This window comes from Lemur catta, chromosome 8 (genome assembly GCF_020740605.2).
Source record: "Lemur catta isolate mLemCat1 chromosome 8, mLemCat1.pri, whole genome shotgun sequence".
NCBI lineage: Eukaryota > Metazoa > Chordata > Mammalia > Primates > Lemuridae > Lemur > Lemur catta.
The window spans coordinates 80,573,656-80,598,014 of record NC_059135.1 but is presented as its reverse complement, the minus strand read 5'-3'; the positions used below and the strand labels follow the sequence as shown (position 1 = coordinate 80,598,014).

At 32.9% G+C, this 24,359-nt stretch overlaps 1 protein-coding gene across 1 annotated transcript in view; it reads right to left on the bottom strand.

Annotated features, from left to right (window-relative positions):
* Positions 1 to 24,359, bottom strand: part of LRP1B (LDL receptor related protein 1B) — a 1,757,623-nt gene that overhangs the window by 74,501 nt on the left and 1,658,763 nt on the right. The window contains exons 78-83 of the mRNA XM_045559136.1: positions 20,494 to 20,717; positions 19,360 to 19,466; positions 13,209 to 13,325; positions 11,340 to 11,513; positions 9,500 to 9,625; positions 3,447 to 3,611 (exon numbers count right to left, since the gene is read on the bottom strand). Of these exons, the coding sequence (XP_045415092.1) occupies positions 3,447 to 3,611; positions 9,500 to 9,625; positions 11,340 to 11,513; positions 13,209 to 13,325; positions 19,360 to 19,466; positions 20,494 to 20,717 (913 nt within the window). The remainder of the gene's footprint in view (positions 1 to 3,446; positions 3,612 to 9,499; positions 9,626 to 11,339; positions 11,514 to 13,208; positions 13,326 to 19,359; positions 19,467 to 20,493; positions 20,718 to 24,359) is intronic.

The following is a 24,359-nucleotide window of genomic DNA, read 5'->3' as shown; positions in this document are numbered from 1 at the left end:
TAAATTATATGGTCTATTTTGTGCTTTCAATGTTTAACATTGTTAATTATTCTCTTGTATTTTAAGAAAGCAAGTAGACCCAAATATCAGCTTTTAGCGCTTCCTAAGTATAATCACTGTCTATGTTAAGGGAGCTAGGACACCAAGCTTAATTTAAATTAAAAAAACAGCCTTCATTTAAACAAAAAGTGAAAGAAAGGCAAAGATGGGTGGTTTAAATGTATGTTCTCCCTTTATCAAGACGTTAATTAGGTGATTGTGTACTTTACATCCTGAATACGTATGTGACTTGAGAGCCCTCAGTACGTATATTTCATAATCAGTTTCATGATGTCCAAAAGGTATCTAAAAGTTTCTGGTTTAACTTGCCTTTGAGCAATTCTACCCTCTGATTTGGGGGTAGTTGCCGGGACAGAAAGCTCTTGAGTGAATGTATTTGCCTCCTATTATAAAGGCCCTTCCCACTGCAAAGAGAAGATTCTGATTTTTTTTTTTCTTTCTTCAACAGTGGCTTCTTTCATCCTCTTGCTTCATTTCTGGGAACAAAACCTTCGCTGCCAAAGTCCACAGATGTGGTGGCAGAGAGAGCTACAATGAGAGCTTTCACTTTCTTCCTGTTGTATTCACTCAAAATATTCAATACAAATGTATTGCCTACTATACACTCTCACCTCTTAACATAGCAGTTCTACTTTTGCACATTTACAAAATTCCCAAAGTAAGATATGCTTCCCCTCTCCTCCATAACTCCAAACTTTGGGAAGAAAGTATTTGAGAATATTGTCCCAAATTTACAAACCCTCTTGCTCCATTCCACTAAATCAATTCTGTAGGAAATCCTAATTCATATTGATATAAACTTTACAGGTCCACATAACAGACCTAAAAGAGTAAGGAAAATGCCAAACATCATGAACATACCTTACAGAATAAAAATTCATAAAAGTAAAGATTAATTGCAAATATAGCTGTTAATTGAGTAAATGTCTTAATGCTACCCATCATGCATAAAATCTTTCATGAATTTCATAAATGTTCCTTTATTTTCAGTAATCGAATAACTGATTAATAGTATGCTTTACTCTGATTTCCATTATCTTACTCAAAGCAAATTTTATCTTAAATATATCCTCCTATGAACAGGTCATAAAAATGAACGACATGGATCTGTGTTGATATAATCAATGTCAAAATATTTCATTTTGTATTACCTTTCTATATGAATATAGCTCATATGTTTTATTTTTAGTGTTAATTATTACCAAAAAAACCTTAAGGAATGATAAAACTCATTCCTACATGGAAAATTTTAATTATGCCTCACAGATGTGTACTTTTAATTAACTGGTGACATTTCTTTTGTTCAATTATTATTGTTCTATACAACTGTCATAAACTTATAAATTTTAATTAAGGCTGCCCCAAAACCTAGTTATATAGTGTCCACATAGGAATTTGCCGAAAGGCTTAACTGTAAGTAAACCAACAATGAATAAATCCATGAATTGCCCACTGGGATTTGTTTAACAAATTAACATTTGTGTGGAGATAATGAGGTTCTATAGTCTATAGTACCAAACAGTGTTTTTATAAAATCACATTTTAAAAGTGGAAAATGCTTTGTAAATGACTTAATTGGATATCATATTATTATTAATTATTAATTATTAGATGCTATGAAACAATAAACTACATGGCCATATCTCAGGTTGAATACATAGGAGAGTTCATTTGTAGTACTAATTTGAAATATAATTTTTCCTGAACACATTATTTATAGAAGGCAAGATCTCATAATTTGGGTACATAGATAAAGTTGGAATATAGATTTTAAGAATGCAGCAAGGTTTAGACAAAGGATCTGAATAAAACTTTAAAAGTTGTGCGGTATTTATATACAATTCAGGATCCATTAAGAGGACAGCAAATTCACTGTTTCATTAAGATTTGCCCCTGTGGATCTATTGTAGGTTCAATAGATAACCATACCTCAGCATTTCAAATGGTTTAGTTGTCCTAAATATTTCTAAATATAAATATAGCTATAACACAATGAATTTCATTATCTTAATAAGAAAATTAAGGTACCAATTAAACAATAAAATCTCCAAACAACTCATTTGGCATGAGAAAAACATCTTCCCTAAAGATGTTATCTGTGTTACTAAAATATAATCACACATGTATTCCTTGAACTTTGATTTTCATTTACATATTCAATAAGGAACTCAGTACTATGATTCCTCCTATATCAATAGAATATACTTTACTGTATGGACTAGCTTCTCAAGCAGAATAAAAATATGAGGTAAATCTCCCAGTGCCTTTTATATTTCAATCAACCTCCTGAATATATTGGTCAGAATGCTATTAAGTAGTTAGAATACCTTAATTATCAATTAATCATAGTAAAAAATATTTATGGACATAAAACTATCAAACTTTTACTATTAGAACGCAAATAAGAAACAGCTTGGTTTTTCTGAACTCCATTGAAAATAATTCTCCATGTGACTCTTTAAGTTACCATTATGCTAAATACTTCAAAGAAGAGCATAAGCAATAGAAGCAGTGAGAACTCCCAGTAAGACAGAAATTAACAATGTAGGGGATGTGAAGATGGTATAGATTGATTTTCCATTTGACTAACTAAATTTCCATTTATGGTAGTAAAATTAAATGTGCATAGATTGCACTCTACCAGTTGCATAATGTCCCTTGCACTGAATATTGGAATTTGCAAATTAGATTTTTATTACACATTGGGTTATCTTTTTCTCATGGGAACATATTTTAAATTTAATAAAAGTCACTAAAAAATATGTGTCAATGTTCGCTTATGTGCTATAGAAAACGTAACACTTTTTTTAAAACATGGCTATTGCATAAATTAGTAACAATCTCAAGTATATTCGAAAATGTAGTAACCTGACATTTTCAAAGCATATTATACATTACAATGCAATGCCAACAGAGTAATTATAATTCTAGATGGGAAACAGGACGCTGTCAGATGTGCTGGTATAGTTTACATTTAAAATGAATCTCATTTTCAATAACAATTGATTTTCAAGCATTAGGAAAACCATCTGGGCAAGTAAAAAATATAGGCTTTGGAGTCAAACATATAAGGCTTGGAAAACCAGTTCTAGTAATCCTTCTGAGCCAGGGTCAGAATATCTATTAGCACTGAGCCTGTCACATGGTACATGCTCAACACTTGATAATGACCATTACTTTTGTTAAATTTTGTGGCTTGAACTTTGATGTACTGAATTTAGAACAAATGCCATTTGATTTGTTGAATAGTTAAATTTAATTTGTGTTAGTGTATTCTTTATTAAGATATCAGAAATTATATTTATAACATTAAGGATTTTCATTATTTTTCACATATAAGGAAAAATGCAAATGATTTGAAAATATAATGATGCTCTAATATTTACCTAGTGCTGAGGGTGTGCAAGTTCCTCCATTTTGACAGTAGTTGCTACAGTGGTTGACTTCACATCTTTCTCCCGAATAACTAGGCCAACAGTGACACCTCAAATCACCCTTCTCATTTAAAATACATCTTCCTCCATTCTCACAAGTCAGTTTACATGAATCATCTGGTTATGGGAAGAAATGTACAAATTAGCATGTTTTTCAGGGGATGATTTAATAAGAATCATTCAAATAAAAAATATTTAAATACTTAGATCTTATTTTTGTCATACAATAACTCCTAAATACAAAAAGAAGAAACTATCTTAAAACAGAGAAATAGATTTCAATTGTTGAATGATGAATACAAATATTAATTTGTATGTTTCTTTAAACTTTAAAGCATTATTAACCATTTCTTCTGTTTGTTAAATATTAAACAATACAACAAACTGAAACTTTCTAAAAGTAATATATTTTCCAAGCAAGAGATTGTCTCTATGATGTGAACAAGCATAGACTAATTTTTTAGTAGTTGATATTAAATGTTAAATATGTAAGATAAATTTATAGTATACACACACACTATTGTGTCCTATAATGTGTATGTATGTATGTATATATATGTGTTATTTATAATATAGAAAAATGTTTATTTGAAGATATACTCTTTGACAGTAGTCTTTATTAGCCATACATAAATGTCCCAAACTAAATGTCATTTAGATTTGGTAAAGATGGGTACAGAACCATGTCAGAAATGTTTCCATATGTAATATTTGTTCTAAACAATTCTGCACAATCTATCTACTTAATGACATTTTGGATGAGAATAAAAAATGGTGGTTGAACATTCCTGGGGGTATCAAAATTATTTTTAACAATATGGTCAGTAAAATTTATAATAAAGATTGGTTTGAATCATTTTCCAGGTAATTTTGCTATGTGTGTTGACATGGCCTTGCTCCATTAGAAATACTACTTTGATTTGAGCGAGACATAATGTCCAATAGAACAAAAATGACTGGGAATATTATAATAGGCATTCTATTCTAGACTATGATCTCTACTAAAGCCAAACCTATTTTACGGTGAAAGTAGGTAAAATCAAAACAGCCTGTATTTCTTATTCAAGATGCACTGGCCCATACGTGGGCCATACACGGAAGCTTGACTATATCACTACAGTGATCATAAGAGCATCTTAAAATACCTCAATGACTTCAAATGACACAATGATTCAATTACCATATCCACCATCATAAATAGAAACTGTCACTTCTGACACTTGCCTTGTTGCATAGCAAAGTTTCTAATACTTTGCCATGTAGGTAGGCTTCGGGTTGACATTACTAAAGTTTGCATTTGTAATATGAAGAACTCTCTCATAAGGTAATATATGTCATATTTTTTTTTTCTTCTTCTGGGCTTTTATTACACTTTGTTCATGCTTTTATTTTTTATTTTTATTTATTTATTTTTTACAGTGGTGTAAAGAGACCTATGTTTAGGTCCTAGTTCTGCCACTTACTAGGCATACAAGTTAACCTATCTAAGCCTAAATTACTTCATTTTAACATGGCCTTAATGACAAATGTACAACTTAACTCAGATTTGTGGTGAATATTAAATAAAAAAATTTTAAAAAAGGTAAAATTTTAAAACTTTGTAAATATTAAATACACAAGTATATATTATACATACATAAGACAAAAGAGAATTTAGCTTCCAGCCCATATCTAGATTAGCGGAAAGATAAATAGAGCTGAGAGGTGGGTCTGCAAGGTGAATTACTAAATTTCAAAAGGCACTTGAGATGCTCATTTGGCAAAGAACCAAGGAACAATCTTACTCAACGTTATTTACTGAGTGCCCGCAACGTTCACGGAGGGTAGAGCTCAAGTGGAATAACATCTATGAAGGCCAAAAGGTGAGCACTGAAGGAAGAGAATGAAAGTCACTGTGATTGGACCTGGATTAGAGAGTGTGCAAGAAGGAATTACAAGCTGTAAGCATCTTTGAAGAGATAAGAAGAGACTAAGAGAAGATCCTTGGATTTTAGCATTCAACCCAAAATTAACCTGGAGTCTCTGAAGAGTCTAAGAAGTCCAAGAAGGAATGTACGGGCAGGGGTTAAACTGAAAGCACAGAGACAATTAGGACTTTGTATAAATTATCTAGGCTATGTAAAGCGATAACCTAAAATACAGTAATGTGGGATGGATAAATATGGATGTATTCTAAAGGTAACTGGAAAGTGAATATCACATCAGAGTTGCATAAGGAGAATGAGGGAAAATTATTGATGATTCTTCAGTTTCTGATCAGGACAACTAAGTGAGAACACAAGGGCAAGAGAAAATGAAAGGGTGGTGTAGCCTTGACGTATTAAATTGGAGATGCCTATGCAAATGCAACTGTGAATCTCCAGCAAATAATTGAATTTAAAGGTAAGACTCTCAAGAAATATGCTTACTTCATTTAAAATTTACCAAAATATTTCTAATTCAGCACTATATGTCCTCATTATGGCTGTAGATATGAACAGTGAAGATAAACACTTAAGGCATTATGATCATAGTTAGGATTATTATGAGGGTACTTGTTTTCACCTGTAGATGTTCAGTGAAAACCACAAAGATATTCAAAATCCCCACGTGTTGGAGCATGTGCATTTCTATAACGTGCTTCATTATAAGCATCAGAAATTTAAAAGTACAACAGTGCCTGGTGAAATGGAAGCGGAGTTACATTCTTTCAAAACCTGCAGTCACAGTTCTATAATGAAAAAGAAAGCTGCTTTTGTAAATAACTAAATCACCCCCAGAAGGCAAGCTCCAGCAATTATAATCAACTATAGGGAAGAGCAGGTGAATACTTCCCCAAGAATGAGTAATATTTGAATTTCAAATTTCTTACATGAAGATTAAAAATATTCAGTGTGCCCATCATTTAACAATAGCAGCTAGAGAAAGACAACTAATTATAAAGAGCTGAAAACTTGGCTGTATCAAATTTTAATGTCAGAAAAAATTAATTGGCATTTATCTACACCAATCGATAATTCTGAAATCCACTTATTAATGTTCTAACTAAAGTGGTCCAAACTGGCTATCACAAAGGCCTATATGTGTAGAGGTCAATCTTAATATTTTTAACTTTCTGATCTGATTAAATTTTTTTCTGAAATTATAAGAATGAGCTTTGAAGAGTTTTCTGGATTCATGCCTTTCAAGCAGAGTTGAAATACCAAAGAAAAAATCCTCAAAAAAGTTTTAGATCTTGTATAAGTGTGCATTTAGGTAAACAAGCTTCCTTCTTTAAAGTATAAAATGATGCAACTTGGTGATTTAATGCAGCCCAAATTTTCTTTCATTTTCTTACCTACTTCATAGTGACAGATTTATCTTAGAGTGCTATGTCTCTATTTTTTGCAAAGCATTGCGCTAGGCATTCTATGCATGTTATTGTTCTTATTTCTGACAACTCTGAAATGGGTCCTGTGGGTGACACTGTGTGATGGTGATGGTTAACAGAATGGGCCAGCGAGGTTCACCTTGGGGTACCACCATTTTACTAGGTAATGTTAGACAATCAAGTGAGTCTCTAAATGCTTCAGTTTTCTTATCTTTAAAATAGAAGTTACAGTATAATATCATTGGGGTTTTGTGAAGATTAAATGAAGTAATATATATTAAACATACTTACAATTATGCCCTGCTCATAATCTCTGAAAATATTTATTATTATTGCCATTATCAGTGGTAGTAGTATTAGCAGTATTTAGAGTCAATCCCATTTTACATAGAAGAAACTGAGACCTATGGAGGCAAGTATAGAGTCCAAGGCCAACAGAGTTATTTAAGTGGTAGACCCTGGCCTAATCCACAGCTCCACCTCAGCCCCACCCCAGGCCAAGTTCTTCCAGAGTATGTGTCAAGTCTGATTTGCTGGATAAATAGCTTGAACTAAGCAAAGAGAAAAAGAGGAGGATTATGTAGAAAAGACAATGATGTCTAATTAAAAAATAAAACTCACAAAAACTATCTAAGATTTGACTATAACAAATACTTGTGACATCTGAGCCAAGGTAAAAGTCACACTGGTAGCATTATTAGTGTACTGTGCATAACCCTAATCTCTCCCCTGGCTGTCTCTGCCACCTCGATTGTGTAAGTAGACACGGTACACAGAAGGCACCTGTGAGGGTACTGGTTAAGGGGATGTGGGGGACTACCGAAGATGTGGCGCTTCTATAAAAAAGGAGCTGTTGACATTTTAAAGAATCATTTCTGAGACGTTAAGCAGACTATGTACCCTTACATAGTTTACCTCCATGACCGAGTCAGAACAGCGAGTGAGCAAGTGGTACCTAATGATGTTTGAAAATGTACACTTAATTCTCTTATTCTTCCATCACAATTGAGACCACAGCTACTCTGATTGGGAGGAGAACTGGTAAACTGGTAAAGGGGAAGGGGAAGCCTATTGCCATTGACAACTTTTCAGTAATTGGCACTGAAGTGCCCATCCAAAATACCAAACAGGAGTCACACTTAGCTCTCTGTTAAAAGCTTTCCAGCCTTGCTACTCACAACAGTGCTTTGCACATCCTACACACTAACTGAAATGGATGACTCATTATTTTCTTTGCATGTCATGTTTTCATGTATTTTCAGACAGTTTCTTCTGTCTCAATGTCTTCCTCCTTCATTCTCATTTAAACTAAATGCAATCTGTCTTTGCAGATCTTGTTCAAAGGTCATATCCTATAGGAAATTCTCACTGAGCCTTTAGTTGTATAATTGTTTGAATCTTTACAATAGTTTTAACTCAGTCTCTTTTGTGACTTGTATCACTATCCACATAAATATCTATGTATTGGTGTTTATGTCATTCATCATTTCATCTTTTCAACCTCTTCAGCTTTGCATACCCATTGCTTAAAGAATATATATTAAGTGAAAAAAGCTATGATAGTTTTCGACACCGAGTGCCTTAGAAAAGGCAAAAATCTTCAAATTGCATGTAATCTTCAGCAGATAACAAAGAGAAAACTATAAAGGGGTGGAGATGCTGACTGAGGGCAATGACACAGTGTTCATGTGAGGAGTTCATTCTGGTAGAGGGAAATACAGCAGGTAGGAAACCACACCATGAAGAGACCTAAGTTTGTACCTCATTGGAAAAAGTTTGCTGTGTTCCACAAGTGATTTTGGAGCACTGAATTTTTGTCTGTGACATAAAATTTGTTAATAGTAAGTGTGAATTTTCTCATTTTTGATAACTATTTTTCATATTAGGTTAATGTCTGAAATATGAGGGAAATTATTCTCAATCTACCTGGATATTCAAGAGATATCTCTTCTTTCCCTCTCTTATCACACTGTTTTGTTTTTGATTTTATTTTTGACTTTTTGTTCTTCAGTACTTAGCATCTGAAATAATGTTTCAGCCTCTAGCTTCTAAAATATAAACTGCATGAATAAAGAAATCTTATCAGCTTTATTTCTAAATTAATTCTTAGTTTTTAAATTAGTGTTATGCCTTGCTCATAAGCACTCAAGATATTTATTATTATTAGTAGTAGCAGTAATATTATTTATTACAAATCAAATTTTACATGGAAGAAACTGAGATGGTTTCTAAATTAATTCTCAATTTCTAAATTAGTGTTTGGCACACAGGAGGTATTCAATATAACTTATTCAATGAATAAATGGATTTTTGGGTTGGGTTTAAAACCATACCAGAATGGCATTCTCAAAAAGATTGTCTTTTCTAATACAAGAACTATATAAATATGTCTTTGGATTCTTTGAGTGTCTTCAAAGTTCTCAATCACTTATTAAGTGCATGTAAGTAGTCAATGCAGCTTTGTGAACAAATGCAGAATGAATTGATAGCAAGTCTTCTCCAGAGACAAAAATAATTTACACAGGCATTCAAGAACCATTGTTTTCAAGGCAGCTCACTTGATGATGGAGCAGGTAATTCTGCTCAGTTTCTATAGTTGTAAAAAATGTGTCATGAGGATTAATTCACTATTTACAGAATAAGGAAATATACCTACCTAACAGGCTGTCATCACTGCAGGTGCCATTAATCAAATATTTTCCTTCTGGGCACACACAGGTGGCCCCAGAAGGATTCAGCAAGCAGAGGAATTCACATGCTAAATCCAAGCATGGATTGGGTACTAATTAAAACAAAACAAAAGAAAACAAAGAAATGCATAAGTATGGATACAGTAGGTATCGAAAACATAAAAACCAGTAAAGTGAAATGATTAATTAGCAATGTTGAAAAGAAATCACATCAAATTTCTACTGGGAGTATCTCATTTCAATGTTAAAGTCTCCTCTACAGGTGAAGAGAAATTACTATCCAATGCCTATCATTAATAGGAAGTTTGTCCTAATTATAGTTTTTGAAAAGGAGAAGACATTATTCTAATCCATACTTTGTCATTCTTCCTTCTCATTAATGGCTTTTGGAAAAAGATTTTGTCTTAGAACCCAAAGTACAGTTTAGGGCTGTGTTTAAAAGTAAAGACGACTGAAGTCTTCAGGGATCTAACTCTTATGTTAGATCTTCACAGGACTGTTCAAACAGTAGGAAACAACTTCCCTCTAGTATTTACAAAGGCTTAAAATCCATATGTAGTTGTCAGTTCAAAGCATAAACAAACAAAAGATATGACTTTTTTCCCCCCTAAAAATCACATTTAAAATGGTTTCTTATTCATCAGGGAGGAGTTTGTGTGCATGTGTAAATGGGTGCCATATTTATTTTTGTCTACATTTCTATCCAATCAGCAACCCTTCCAGTCATAGCTGATCCCACACCCTTTCCTAGAGATTATTTCACCAGAATGAAAAAGAAATGGCACCTAGACAGCTGAACTGATAACTGAACTGAAAGTGGCTTTCTTTCTGTAGGAACCACTACTTAAACGTCTACTATATTCAAGGCAGGGTTTTGTTTACTTATTTTATACGAATGTGGCAATATCTGACTATGCATATTAATAAAATAGAGCTGGAGGATGAGAGGAAGTGTCCTCATACCAACCTTGCAGCCTTATATGCCAGATCATTGGTAAAAAACAGCAAGACTTTGGATAGAATTTCTGTTAGTTTTTGGGGACTATATTTTATTTTAATGTTTCCAAAACTGATTTGAATAAATATCAGTTGTTATCTTTCTAGATAATTGCAGCAAACAAGGTAAAATCCCTTTTTATTTGTCATAAGTAATTATAAATAAATCTGTTTCTTGAAGAGTGAACTGATACAGAAAGACAAATTGTTAGAATTTCAGCCACACTGTTTTTTTTTTTCACTTTGTTCCTCAATGTTTTTGATGGTCATGTTTGAAACATATGTCTCAATATAATTAACTCAATGATTTACTCACTCTTTTCTAGGAGGGAGAGTAACAATAATAAGTCATAAACATAAATCAGAAAAAAATACAATTCTTGGGAAGAGTTCTCCTTGGATACATTTAAGGATGGAATGATAACGCTATGATAGTGACTTGTTTATCAGTAACAAGAGTCAAAATGGCTAACAGTGAATTTCCTTACTTGCATCGTTCATCTATAGATTCACAAAGTTTTATTAAGAATTTTAGAAAAACAGAATAGACAATTTTAATAACAAAGTCAATTTTAATTAAAAGAAAACAATGCCAAACACTGAAAATTGTAATACCTTTTATGTCAGAAATGGAAACTTTTGCATTGTCTACATCTTGACTTTGGTAATTTGAAAAGTCTGGTGATGTCAAATTTAAAGTTACTTAACTTACTAGGGTTAAGAAATCAAATAGATAGTGAAAAATCTATTCTTTTGAGAGGTATAAAAATTTCACCAAATATAGGCAATTCTATAAAATATTATACTTACAGCCTAGTTGTTTATAGCGATGAGATATCAAAACACCTTTTGTTTTATCAACATCTAATGCTAGGTACTCTACGGAACCATGGCCAAATTTTTGTACTCGAAAAACACCATTTTTAGGTCCTGCTCCATATATATAATCTTCAAAAATATCAATTCTGTGTGGGTGTAACAAACCTAGAATTTTAAAAAGGTGGTGTTATTAAAGTTGTAATGTACGTAATCAGACTTCAAAAAACTAAGTTTATCCAAGATCATATAGAAAATCATATTACTGTTCTTTACAAATAAATTTTCAGAATTGGGATATTTTTAGTATTAGCTGTGAAGTTGTTAGAATTAATTTCTTGGCAGTAAGGATATGTGAGATACTAAACATATCACTCAGAGCATAAAAGAATTTCCATCATCACTTTAATCATCTTCACCATCACAAAACATTTTCTGGGGGTTTACTATTTGCAGAGTAAGCTTTGCCATACAACTGACAAACAAAAGAAAACCCTATAAACAGACAAACCTTATCTTAAGCTCAAAAACAGGCAGTTCACAAAACTCAGTTTACATTCTGGTTCAAGTCAATTATCAAATTAGATCGCATGAATGACTGATATAGGAAACAATTATGAGTTGTTTTTAAAGAATAAAATGCAAAAATAATATTTGATATTATTGTTAGCTTTAGAAATGAGATTAAAAAAATAAACTGGCAAATGACAATCATTCACATGACTAGTTTGGCTAAAAATAATGGTGACCATCACTTTCATATTTGTGACTATTATTTTAAGAGATCTTATCAAAAGAAGAATTATTTGTACTTTTGAAATGAATGTGTAAAAAAGCAGTGACATTTATATTTTACTAATTATCTAGACATTGTAAAATATAAATGCTTTTTATGTTTTTCTGCAATGTTTTGTGAAAGAGTAAAAAATACACTTAAGATGAAACAGATTATTATAATCAATTACAGGAATGTGGACTTTTTTCCCATCTAGAGTCATTCATACAAATAGCACACACTTTTGGCAGAGGCACAATAAAAATTAAATTTAATTATTCTTCTTTCTTTATATTAGAAATATAAAATATTTTTAATTATATTCTTTCTTTAACAAAAACAGGAAGCAAAGATATATCCAGTAAATATAATATGCAAATATAAAAACACCAAGTACATATTATGAATAATTTGTGGTAAAAACATTTGTGGGAAGGAGTTGGAATAGAAAAAGGAAAATGAAACAGAAAGGGAAGAAATTGGATTCAGCAGAAAGAAATGAGACAGCCAGACAAGGAAAGTGTGGGGCGCAGTAGGAAGCCAGAAAGTGAGAGAGCAAAGAACAAGAGGCAGGCAGAGAAGTGAGAATAAAAAAGGGTGCAACAACAGAAGAGCACAAGTAGATGCTGCGCTCACTGATGGTGGAATTAAATCAGCACTTTTCACACACTGCTTTTCACCTGGATAAAGGAATGCTTCAGTAGTAACAATTGTTACTATGATGACTACATAGGATAACTCATTTCCTGCTTGTTATCATTGCAATTTGAAATACAAGTTAGTGTTCACAGGTGCCAATCTTGACTATTTAGTTTCCTGCTCATAATGGAATAGCCACAGAAGCAACAATGAAATTATTTTCTGAATCTGGGCAGCAGTGTCCCACGTTTGTCCAAGTTAAGAAGATCTTCTGCCCCGGTCTCTTTGTTATTGTCATAGGAACAACAATTTTAATTATTAGTAAGAGCTCTAAATTGAAAGGAGAAAGAATTTAAGGAAACCCAGAATGCAAAGCTTCCATAGTTTTATTTATGTACTATTATTTAAAATTCTCAATAACAATTAAAAAACAAAAGCACTTTACAAACCTTGTTTGCTGCTGACAGAGACTACTGAATCAGAGCCATCATACAGAACACTGCCAATAATAGAGAGCTCAAAGTCAGCCCAGTATATGCGTTCACTGAAATAATCCACAGCCAGACCTGCAAAATCAACACATAGAGAAAAATAACAGAAATGATTAAAATTATTAAAAGTTATGTTTTTGCTTCTTAACATATAATTGTGGTTGATATTTCACATCAAGCATCACAGAAGTTTCCTAGTGTACATCATGGTACTGTAGAAATCAGAAAAATTGAAATACCTCAATCTTTATCTCAAATACATGTGCTCAGAATACACAGCACTTATTTAATAAACCACAGTAAAAATCTTACTTCACATAGAAAAAGCTACCCTAAATATCATTTCTAACCATACTTACTGGTTTCTTAAATATGGCTATTCTTTCACAGAATTTACCATGTTATTTCTAATTTTTATCTATACAGAATAAATTCATTATTTAAATCACCTATCCAACCATTGTTTCAAAAGATTTGGTATAATTAATTATATTTTGAATCCCTTAATGAAGGTATACTTCTCAGAATATAAAAGGCTCATGGACTTAATCATAAGACATTTTCACCCATTTGGAGTTGACCTACAGTGTTGTTGAACACCTGCGTGCGTGCTGAAGTTTAATGTGACTAAAGATTGCTCTTTATAGTAGAGAAGAATGAATAGTAAAGTTCTCAATTGAAGTTCTACTGGCACTTAAATTAATTTGTTCTGAGACTACTTGTCGTCATTTTCATCATAGGTATATGTCAGTGAATAATAATAGACTACAATAGTATGTGGTCAAAATAATGTTTTTCTATTTATTTAATTTTTAATTTTTTTATTTCATACATGTGATTGGAGTCCAGCAAGTATTTTCTTGCAAAAATATCCTCAACACAGAATGTCTTAGAAAGTAAACTTTCTTCAATATTGAAGAGTAAGATCTATGACACATAAATTCTATAATAAATCTTCACTACTGTAGATTAATTTTTGTGACATAGTCTTTAGATATGACACAATCTATAATTTGAACGTACATTGCAATTAAATACCTTTGGCAGCTGAAGAGCTTTCCCAGTCAGAATATTCTATAAACAACTTAGGAACTGGTGAATGGTGAGGCAACTGAATGAAAGGTATTTTTGAGTTTGTGCTAAACTTATATTCCTGTGTAGATGGACCAAGAGTTAATAATCCATTAAAAATGAAAAAAAAATTCATGATGAAAATCATTTGTAAACAATTCTTCAGTTAAGTATGTACATCTAGCCCAAATGTTATCAAACTAAATATAAGTATTATTGCTCAAGTAAACTATAGAGATGTACTATGCCCAACCAGTCTCTGAGAAATGACAACAATTAAAGCAAGTGGTCCATGATTTCCTATTTTTTGCTGAATAATTAGTTTGATATTTGGAGTCATGTTAGGAGTTAGGTTTTTACATTTCTATGTATAATTATGAGTACCATGAACCATAAAATAATCCAATTTCCTGCTGCTGTCATTATAGTTCAAAACAATTGTCTAAGAAGGGTTGAAAATACTTTTCTTCTTCTCTACTAATGTACTATAATAATGAAGTAGATAAAACAAAAACATGTCCCCAATAAAACTGGTTTAAACTTAAAAATATTAAATTTGGTAATCACAAAAAATAAGAATACAATAAACGTGTAATCCAATTTAATTAACAATATTGCTTTTGAGATTCAGCGGCAATAGAAAATTCTCCAAGGTATCACATATTGCATTATGGGTCCAAGCTTGTCTAAGACATACCTGTCTTTATCAGCTCTGGCCACATACTGTACTATTGGATGGAATTATATCTAGATAAAAATTATATAACAAAGTTTATAGATGAGTGGGATTTATATTCCAAAAAATCCACAAATCAATGATTTTGATTTTTTCTTAAGCCTTTTAATAAAAGAGATAGTCTTTTAAATTAAAAAGTTAATAAAGGAATCAACTGACTTTTCCTGTTACAGAGATGAGAGTCAAGTTTATATGAAAGAACAAGTTCACATCTATCTTTAAAATAGCACATCTCCTTTTTGTCTTTAATAAAGAACCAATAATAAAATGGAAAAAAAATCAATTCTCAAGAAACTCATTCTTATCTGAACTGGGAAAGACAAATATTTGGAACCAAGTCAGTAGAAGTACAGAAAATTTAAAACAAAATGCCATACTTGTTTTAATCAAGTATAATGGCAGCACAATTTGAAGGTTTGTAAAAGATAAAGACACACAGGCTTACTAAGTTTAAGTGACACATGATAATGGCACTAATCATATAGTCATTTCCATAACATTTCTCATGATACCAAGAGTATGATTACATTTTATGAATTTGTATATCTCAGTGTTGTTGAACTCTAAAATTTTCTGAGATCCACTAGTTCCCCTATTTCTAGTATAGTCTAAAAAAAAATTAAAAGAAAATGGAGAAAACAAAATCTTATGAGAAATGGCCATAGAACCCATGTGATATTTAAGAGGGAGGATTTGGAGAAAGCAATAAATTAAAATCATTGTTTTTTCAGAAATAGAGAAAAAGATTATATACATTCTGTTTTAAAGGAAAGCCAAGCTCTGTAAAGTAGTTATAACCAGCAGTGTACAAGTCCATATTTTTGATTTAAGAGGTGATTCAAGGAGCTGAAAACTTGAAGATACGTACCACTATATCAAATTTATTTTTTAAAATTGTTAAAAGTATTTTTGAGATAGGTTGCTTACTTAGAGTCTTACATTCAAAACTACATTAAAGTGATTTTTTCCAAACACTCACACTTATTTTTATACACATGCCCATATGTACATATTTATGACAGCAAAGTAAATGTATCATGTTAACATCAAATAGTCCTAAAATTTCTCTCCATTTTATCTAGTTAGAGACCTTTGTTGGCCAACAAAGAATTTTCTTAATGAATCAAACAATTATTACTTGTCTAGGGCCATTGTGTAGTTCTTTATTTTCTTAGAAACTGCTGCAATTTGGGGGAGATAGCAGACAACATAAATAAGCTTCTAAATATCAAAGAATATGGTATTTAAATCAAGCTCACGTAATCCTACATACCCTCCTACTGGAAAGTATTCTTATCTGATACAGCATTCATTAACCCAACACATTTCCACGGGGCACCTCCTTTGTACCTCACACTGTCAGGTACTAGGCACGCAGCAAAGAACAAAAGAGATCATGTTCCTGCTCTCATGGAGCATGTTACTCAACCACCACAAAACTGATTGAAATAGAAGGTAGACTATGCTTCTTGTGTTTAATATAGTGCATATTTTTTAAGTGTGCCATTTGCATACTTACCTTATTCAAATCATTCCTTGAATCAAAACTATACAATGATTCAATATTGGCTAAAAAATCATGTCTAAACACCTTGGCGTTAAAGGTCTATTCTCAGCACATGTTACATCACCCAACCTGTCCCCTTTTAGGTGCACTATGACACATGACATCAGCAGATCATGTCACTGGAGCCCTAGGCTCAGAACATTATTGCATTTAATATATACTGCCTTATTTTGTGCTATTATTATCCCTTGGTTATAACACCACCAAAGTTTGAAGATAATAAGTTCATTTCTGAGGTCTCACAGCTAATAAATGATCCTTGGGATTTGAAACGAAGTGTATCTGACTCCAAACTCAAACTTCAAAGTCAGACCTACAAAGTCTGATTCCTTAATAAAAATTTCCTCATGATGGATTATCTGCCCATGTTTTAAATGCCTATCCATCCTTCAAGCACTTATTGAAGTGACATCTTTCACATAGTTTTTCTGTACTGGAGATAATCTTTCTCACCTCTGACTCTGATGATATTCTAAAACATGAACAATTCTCACATTTTGCAAAAACTATACTTACTCCTATGCATGCCTCATTTTTTTTTCTTTCCTGAATGTACACTTTGTGAGAAAAGTGACTGTGCCATGTTCATCACTAAGTGACCTGTAGTGTTGTTGAGTAGAATGGCTACCACATGGAAGATATTAGATATGTGCATCTTTCACTAAGCCCATTGTCCGAGACGCTGTGATACCCACTCAGATCGTCTAACGAGGCATGGGTACTCATCCCCCAACAGGTGCATTAGCAGCTGAGCGCTTACAGGTGCCCTCCTTCTGCAGAGAATTGTACTCAGCTGATTGGAGCAGCTTTGCTTGGGATTTTACAGCCTGAAGGCCAATCAATAACTGAAGGGGCATATAAAAAGCTGACCCCCTTGCCTGTCAGGGGTTTATGCTCCAAAGCACAGCCCCAGTGGCTCAAGCCAAGACTAGACTTGACCTGAGACACAGTTTAGTGGACTCTTTCCTCTTTCCCCTTCTCTTTCCATTGTTCACAAGTTTCTCCTGAATAACACTTCCTTCATAAATAACATGTGCGAGAATCTCTGCCTAAGGCACCCCCCTCAGCATCCTCCTACAGGCAATTCTACAAACTGCTGCCAGAGTCATTCTTTAAAATAAAAACATGTCGTATAAACACTATGATTTTGTAAAATGTTAACAGAGAGCTTTTTAGTAATTTTGCAACTTTTCTGCAAGTTTAAAATTAGTCAAAAATAAAAAACTTAAAAAGAGAAATGCAAAGCACCGTTTGAACAGACCCTGGCACTTTAATGCCCTTTAATAGCTTCCCTTAAAGCTAGACTAGAATCCAGTCTTTACCAATGCATGCCAGGCTCCTGGTCACCTTGCCATCCTCACAAATTACATTCTCCTCAATTGCTTATATGCTTCTTGGTATACTGACCTTCTTGTTGTTTTTGGTAAATGCTAAGCTCATTTCTAACTCAGAATTTACTATTCTCTATGCCCTCACATATTCACATAGCTTGCTACCTCTCTTTGTTCAGGTCTTTCCTCAAATATCACCTTTCTAGAGATGATTTCTCTGGTAATTATAACTAAATTAGTACCCCAAGTAACAGCTTATCTCTTACCATGTGTTTTCTTTTCTATGTAGCACTTATAACTATCTGACATTATATATAAACACATATTCTATCCTCTACAGGAAGATAAGTTTCATGAGAGTTGGAACTTGCTTCACAAGGATAGAAACTTGTTTCTTAAGCATTTGGAACAATTTATGGCATGTGGTAGGTGTTCAATTAGTATTTGTTAAATCATGGAATTGAGATACCCTTATGTAAATAGATTAAATCCCAAATAATGCTTCTTCCCATAAAAAGTAAAAACAATTTAGATGAATGAAAAGGCATAAGGCACCTTAAAAGTTAATAAACATATATGTGCCAAATATAAATAAATTTTAAATCACAAAAGATATTGCCATGCACAATTATTACATAACGTGCTATTGATGACCCATTCTGTCCTTTTGGCGGGAGTGTAGTGGGTGGGATGGGTAGCACAGAATTCCTGAGACTCCTGTAGTCTTAAAATACTTTATTGAAGAAGAAGTGCTAAAGTTAGACCTTACAAAATGGGAAAGATTCAGCTATGTAGACGAAAGTTAGAAGGGGATTCTAGTAGGGGAGCTGGGAGGAAAATGCCATGAGAGAAAGAACATGGAGGCAGAAGAGACCTAAGCTCCTTAACAGTTCTGAAAGTACAGATCATTTGGAGGAACAGCTTAGGTAGCACAACTGGGGGGAGATTGAAGCCAGAATGAAAGGAGCTCTTAAGGAAAAGGCAAGGAATCATCAAACCTTTCACACAAATTAACTATGTTTAGCCACTTATTTGTCCATTTGATCCCTCATCCTCAAGAAATGCTACCAAATATCCTGACATCATTAACATATATCTTTAAAGATACCCTAAAATATGACTATAAACTTAAAATTTCATGCATGTGAAATCCTACTAGTAGCCTTATAACTCAGTCAATTTTCAAATAACCCTCCCATAATACAACTGGGAGTATAATAAGGACCTGACTTTCAAGTTGGAAAGATAGAACATCAAATGTTAATGAGTTCTATAAAATCATACTATAAATTATTTTATCCCTTGTTAAAATGATTATATTGCCAACAAAACTAGCAAGAATTGCTAACACTAATATGCTTAGCATCCTGCTCCACATTTTAGAGTGTCAGAAACACATCATACCTGTGGGTCTCTGTAAGTTCTTTTGTACTAAAATCCTTCTCAAAGTGCCGTCCATGGCTGCTTCCTCTATGTGGGAGTGGTCTCCAACGACAGTCCAGTACATCATCCTGAAGACAGTAGGTCAAGAAGGTTAGCCTGGTGATGATGCTATTGTAACCTGACTCTGGTCCCCCAAAGCAGTGGCTCTTCAGACCATGTGCATTAGCATCACCCCTAGAGTCCTTTACAAAGTAGATTCCTGAACCCAACTTGAAACATACAGAATGTATGCAGTACCCAATATGCAATATCCAATATTCCAATAGAGGGCCTTGGAAATCAACTTTGTAAACAAGTCTTAGCTATATACACTAACATCTGAGAACCTTTGCTTACTAGGACATACCGTAGCTCATTATTTGATATTCAAAGTTCAATTTTGAAAATTCCTTTAAAATCTCAGAAGAAAACTGTTTCCATCTCTTGAAACTTTTTTTTTGTGATAGAATAGTTATTTTACTATAGATGCTGCATCGACATGCTTTTTTTGATAGAGAAGTAACTCTTCATAAAACAAAAATTACTGTCATAAATTAGACAGTACTTGTCATCAATTAGACTTCATAATTCTAGTAACTAAGTAAAAATTGTCTCCTTTTACTTAGAAGGTAATGCTCCACTTTATGGATGATAAGGAGTTCTGTTTAACATTTTCCTATTTCCTTTTTGGTCATTACTTGTAGGTGTATATCTCCACGTAAAAGAAAGGAAATGTTTATATTACATTGTTAAAATTGGTTTATACATGTGCCTTCATCTTTCATTATCAAAAATAGCCAAAAACATTAATACTTTACATTTAATATGTTTAACATTATGTTTAATATTTTGAAAATTCAATGGTAGATTAACAACGTGGGTTATGTGTTTATAACATCAGCCTCATTATTCTGCAATATACACGTACAAACATACAGATATACATTTGGTGGTAAAAGAACATGATTTTGTATAGAAGGAGAAGTACAGGGATTTTCAGAAGTCATGTTTATCTATTACACATTGAACACTCATTATAGAAACAAAGCTACAGTGCACAATCTCTAAAAATGTACTCTCATATCAAGAAACTCAAATACCAAGCCATTAACTTACCCTCTTTTAGGATTCACAGCAATAGCATAAGGTTCTCCAGCCATATTTGTTAAGAGTCTGGTGCAGTTGGGGCCATTCAGCTGCCCTACGTTGATAGAGTACCTCAGACTTGTCCAGTGAGTGGTGTAGTAACTGAACCAGTGCATTCTAGAATGATCAGTCCAATAAATATTTCCAGCAACCCAGTCAACTGCAATGTCCCTGGGCCTTTTAAATTCAGGACACTAAAAGAAAACAAATTGACACACCACAGTAGTTTCAAAAGTAATTTAATGGAGTTTTCTGTATCTATACATTGAGGCTATGGGGGAATCATAGGAGGATAGGTGTTAATTGTTGTATAGATTCCCCAAAATATACTTAATATTATTTTTAATCTTTATAGAAGTAGAACCGCACAAATCTAAAGTGTGCAGATTATTGGAGTTTTACCTATGACTGTACCTGTTTAACCACCACCATTTTAGGATATTTCCAGAACCACAGAAGGTTTACCACAGAAGGTGGACCCCTCCACTTCAGTATTTTCCTGAGAGTAACAATAATTCTGATATCTAACACCATAGATTAGTTTAAACAAATTCATATAAATAGAATCATATTATTCTATTCTGGAATTCTTTTGCTTAACAACATGTCTGTGAAATGTATCCATATTTTGTATGTATCAGTCAATACTTTTTATGGCTGGATAATATTTTAATTTATGAATATATAACAATTTGTTTACTATTGTACTAATGATGTCCACTTGGCTTCGTTGCAGTTTTAGTCCATTGCAACTAAGTCATGAATATTCTGGTACATGTTTTTCAGAGTATTCTTTTGAGTATATACGCAGGAGAAGAATTAATGAGTTTTAAGATATACATACACTTAGCTTGAAGAGATTCTGCTAGAAAATTTTTCAAGGAGTTTATACCAATAGCACTCTTTTCAGCAATGTAAGAAACACATAGTTGCTCTGCATCCTTACTCCACATAATTTGATTCAAAAAGTGAAAAATATATTAGTACAGATAGACACATTCAGAGAGAGGCTATATTTTAAAATCTTTTGAGGAAAGTCACAGTATCTATCATTTATTTTACATTTGATAGCTTGAATTTTCTGTTTAATATTCGGTTTTACTGAATTGCTGTGAGACAAAGGTAAGAGAGTTCATTGGGCCTAGAAAGCAAGGAAAATAACGTATGTTCTATGCCCTTCAATTAACTTGATCATTTTGAGCAGGAACTAGTGTAGTAATTAATTTGACGTGGTCAGGTTTATTGTGCATAACCCAAAATGAGAAGGGATTCCCAGGGGTATTGTAGCAAGAATAGAAACAATTATTTGAAGGTGATTACAACTAGACATATAGTCAATGTGTAAAAGCATCATTAGGGCCTGGCAACCAGTGAAAATATGGGTTATTAACACATGATAGCTTCTTATGTGGTTTGGTGGTGAACAGATTTTATTAAGCAATGGACTCGGATCAAAACAGAAGAAACCGAACATCTTAAAAAGAACACGGGAACAGGAATTGCAAGTCACCGTCTGCTGTGTGATTACTGGGATATCAAAGAAGGGAAATAGGGCTTGAACTAAACACAAAACATAGTCAATTTCTAATGCCCTTGTTATCAATACTTTAACCTATTTTGCTTCAAAACTGAAATTTTGAAATTATATAGTACCCTATTTCTCAACTCTAACAATAAATATTATCCATATATCCAGTAATATCTCAGAGTTAACGGAATTAAATGTAAAGCACTCTGTAATACAGTGTGCTCTAGAAATGTCATATAAATAATATTCATAGATGGTTAGAATATAAATATTTGTCCTAGCCAAACCCCCCCAAAATCATTTTCAAATGCTCCAGTATCATTTAAGCTAAGTATATTTTTATTTTCAGTTTGGCATCATTCAAACATAAACATATCACCAAATGGCATGTGCATGTCAGTGTGAATCATAATTTATAAACATGAAAGATAATGGGAAAAATTACTCTTATAAGCTGTTTAGAGCTTGTTGAAGCATATTTATAATTTTCTAACTCCAGGAGAACAAATCGTTAGCACAGAAAAAAATATGATGCCTGTTGTCTAACTTGAGCATAGAAAAATACCTATTTTCCCTTAATCAGATATAGATATACATACACCTGATTTTTTATCCTAATGGTATCTGATAAAATATGACATATTTCATACAAAGATTAACTTTTGTTGAATTAGGATTTTTATTTTATTCCATTCATGCTCAAAAAAAGGCTAATTATCATTCCATTCTATACGTCTAAACCTGAACTGCTGAAAATTAAACAAATTCCTAATGTTCCTGGAGCACTCTGAAGTTTTGTTCAGTGATACTTTTTCAGGTAAACACACTGGTGAAGATTCTACTAATGGTGAATTCCAGAAAAGTAAATCAAATTTAGGTCACCTTTTTAGGGTGAAGAACATGGATTAGGGAAATGAAAAAATTCTTACTTTTCATGCTAAGCCCAAGAGATACTGATGACTTGTAGAGTCATTTAAATATGTACATTTATTCTCTGGCTCCTGGATCAAGGAATCCCTAATGTAATTTCATTAACAACTAAATTAGTTAGAATACAGGGTAAAGGATAGTCACACGCAATTAATTCAACATAAAATCATGATATAAATGACAAGATAATTCTGAGAGAATGATGGCAGAGGGTGAAGATGTTCCTAGGTGTTCATCCTCAATGACTCACAACACGCTAAATATTCATTGGTCCTCAACACTAGAGAGAGTATAACAGAACAAAAAGAAAGAAAAAGAAGAAGAAGAGGAGAAAGAGGGGAATCAGAAGGAAGAAAACCATCTTCATCACAATAGGAAGGTGGCAACAGTATTATGCCACTCTCAATTAACCTATAGCCAAAGTAGGAAATAACCTTTTGTACTGAGTTCCAAAAAATCTCTCTTGATTGCTCACACCTTGACCAGGATTTCGAATTGTATTAGCCATATAAAAGAGACTCTTATATTGCATGGAGGGTGAAAGACAGAAATTCCTATTGGATCTTGATATTATGATCAGACAATTTATGAAGAAGTACCACAATCAATCTGGCAAATATGAACAGCGGGAAAACACAGGGAAAGTGATTCTGGGAGTGGAAATGGAAACTGACATGGGAAAACAGAATGGGACAACTAAGCTTGCCTCCAAAGAGGCCCAAACAAAACAAAACAAAACAACAAATACACCAGATTGGAAGGAAGAAGAAAATATAAAACATTCCTTTACCCCTTAGGCTAGCTCACTAGAAAGACAGGCCAATGAAATAGAAGCACTAATTTAATGTGTCATGTTTCAGAGACTGCAGAACTATGTGGTTACCCTGACAACAAAAGGCATTGCTCAGATTGTTGCACAAAATAGAAGACACATTTTGACTGCTTTGTCTATTCCTTTTCTAATAAGCTCTCTAAATACACAGCCAAAGGTTTGAGGCCTGAGGCATTCTTATTTGTAGAGATATATGAGTCAAATGAATGAAATCCTTATATCTTATAGAAAAATGGACTTGATTGTAACATAATTAGAGGTTACTAGTTTAAATGACTTATCCTTTATAGGTGTGGATACTAGGTATCTGTCACATTCCAGCTTCTGTAAACTAAAGATATAAGTCACTGGAGACATTTGTTTTAAAGCAGGAAGGAGGAAAACCCAATGAAATGGGAGGGAGTTAAAGTATTTGAGCCTTGAAAATATTGTTTTCCTTTTTAATAAAATTCTTATAGTTAGCAATATGGTTTACGAAAATCTAGTTAACACAAGGATAGATTGAAGTGATGTCACATATTTTGTTTGAGATTGTTTTCACCTTGA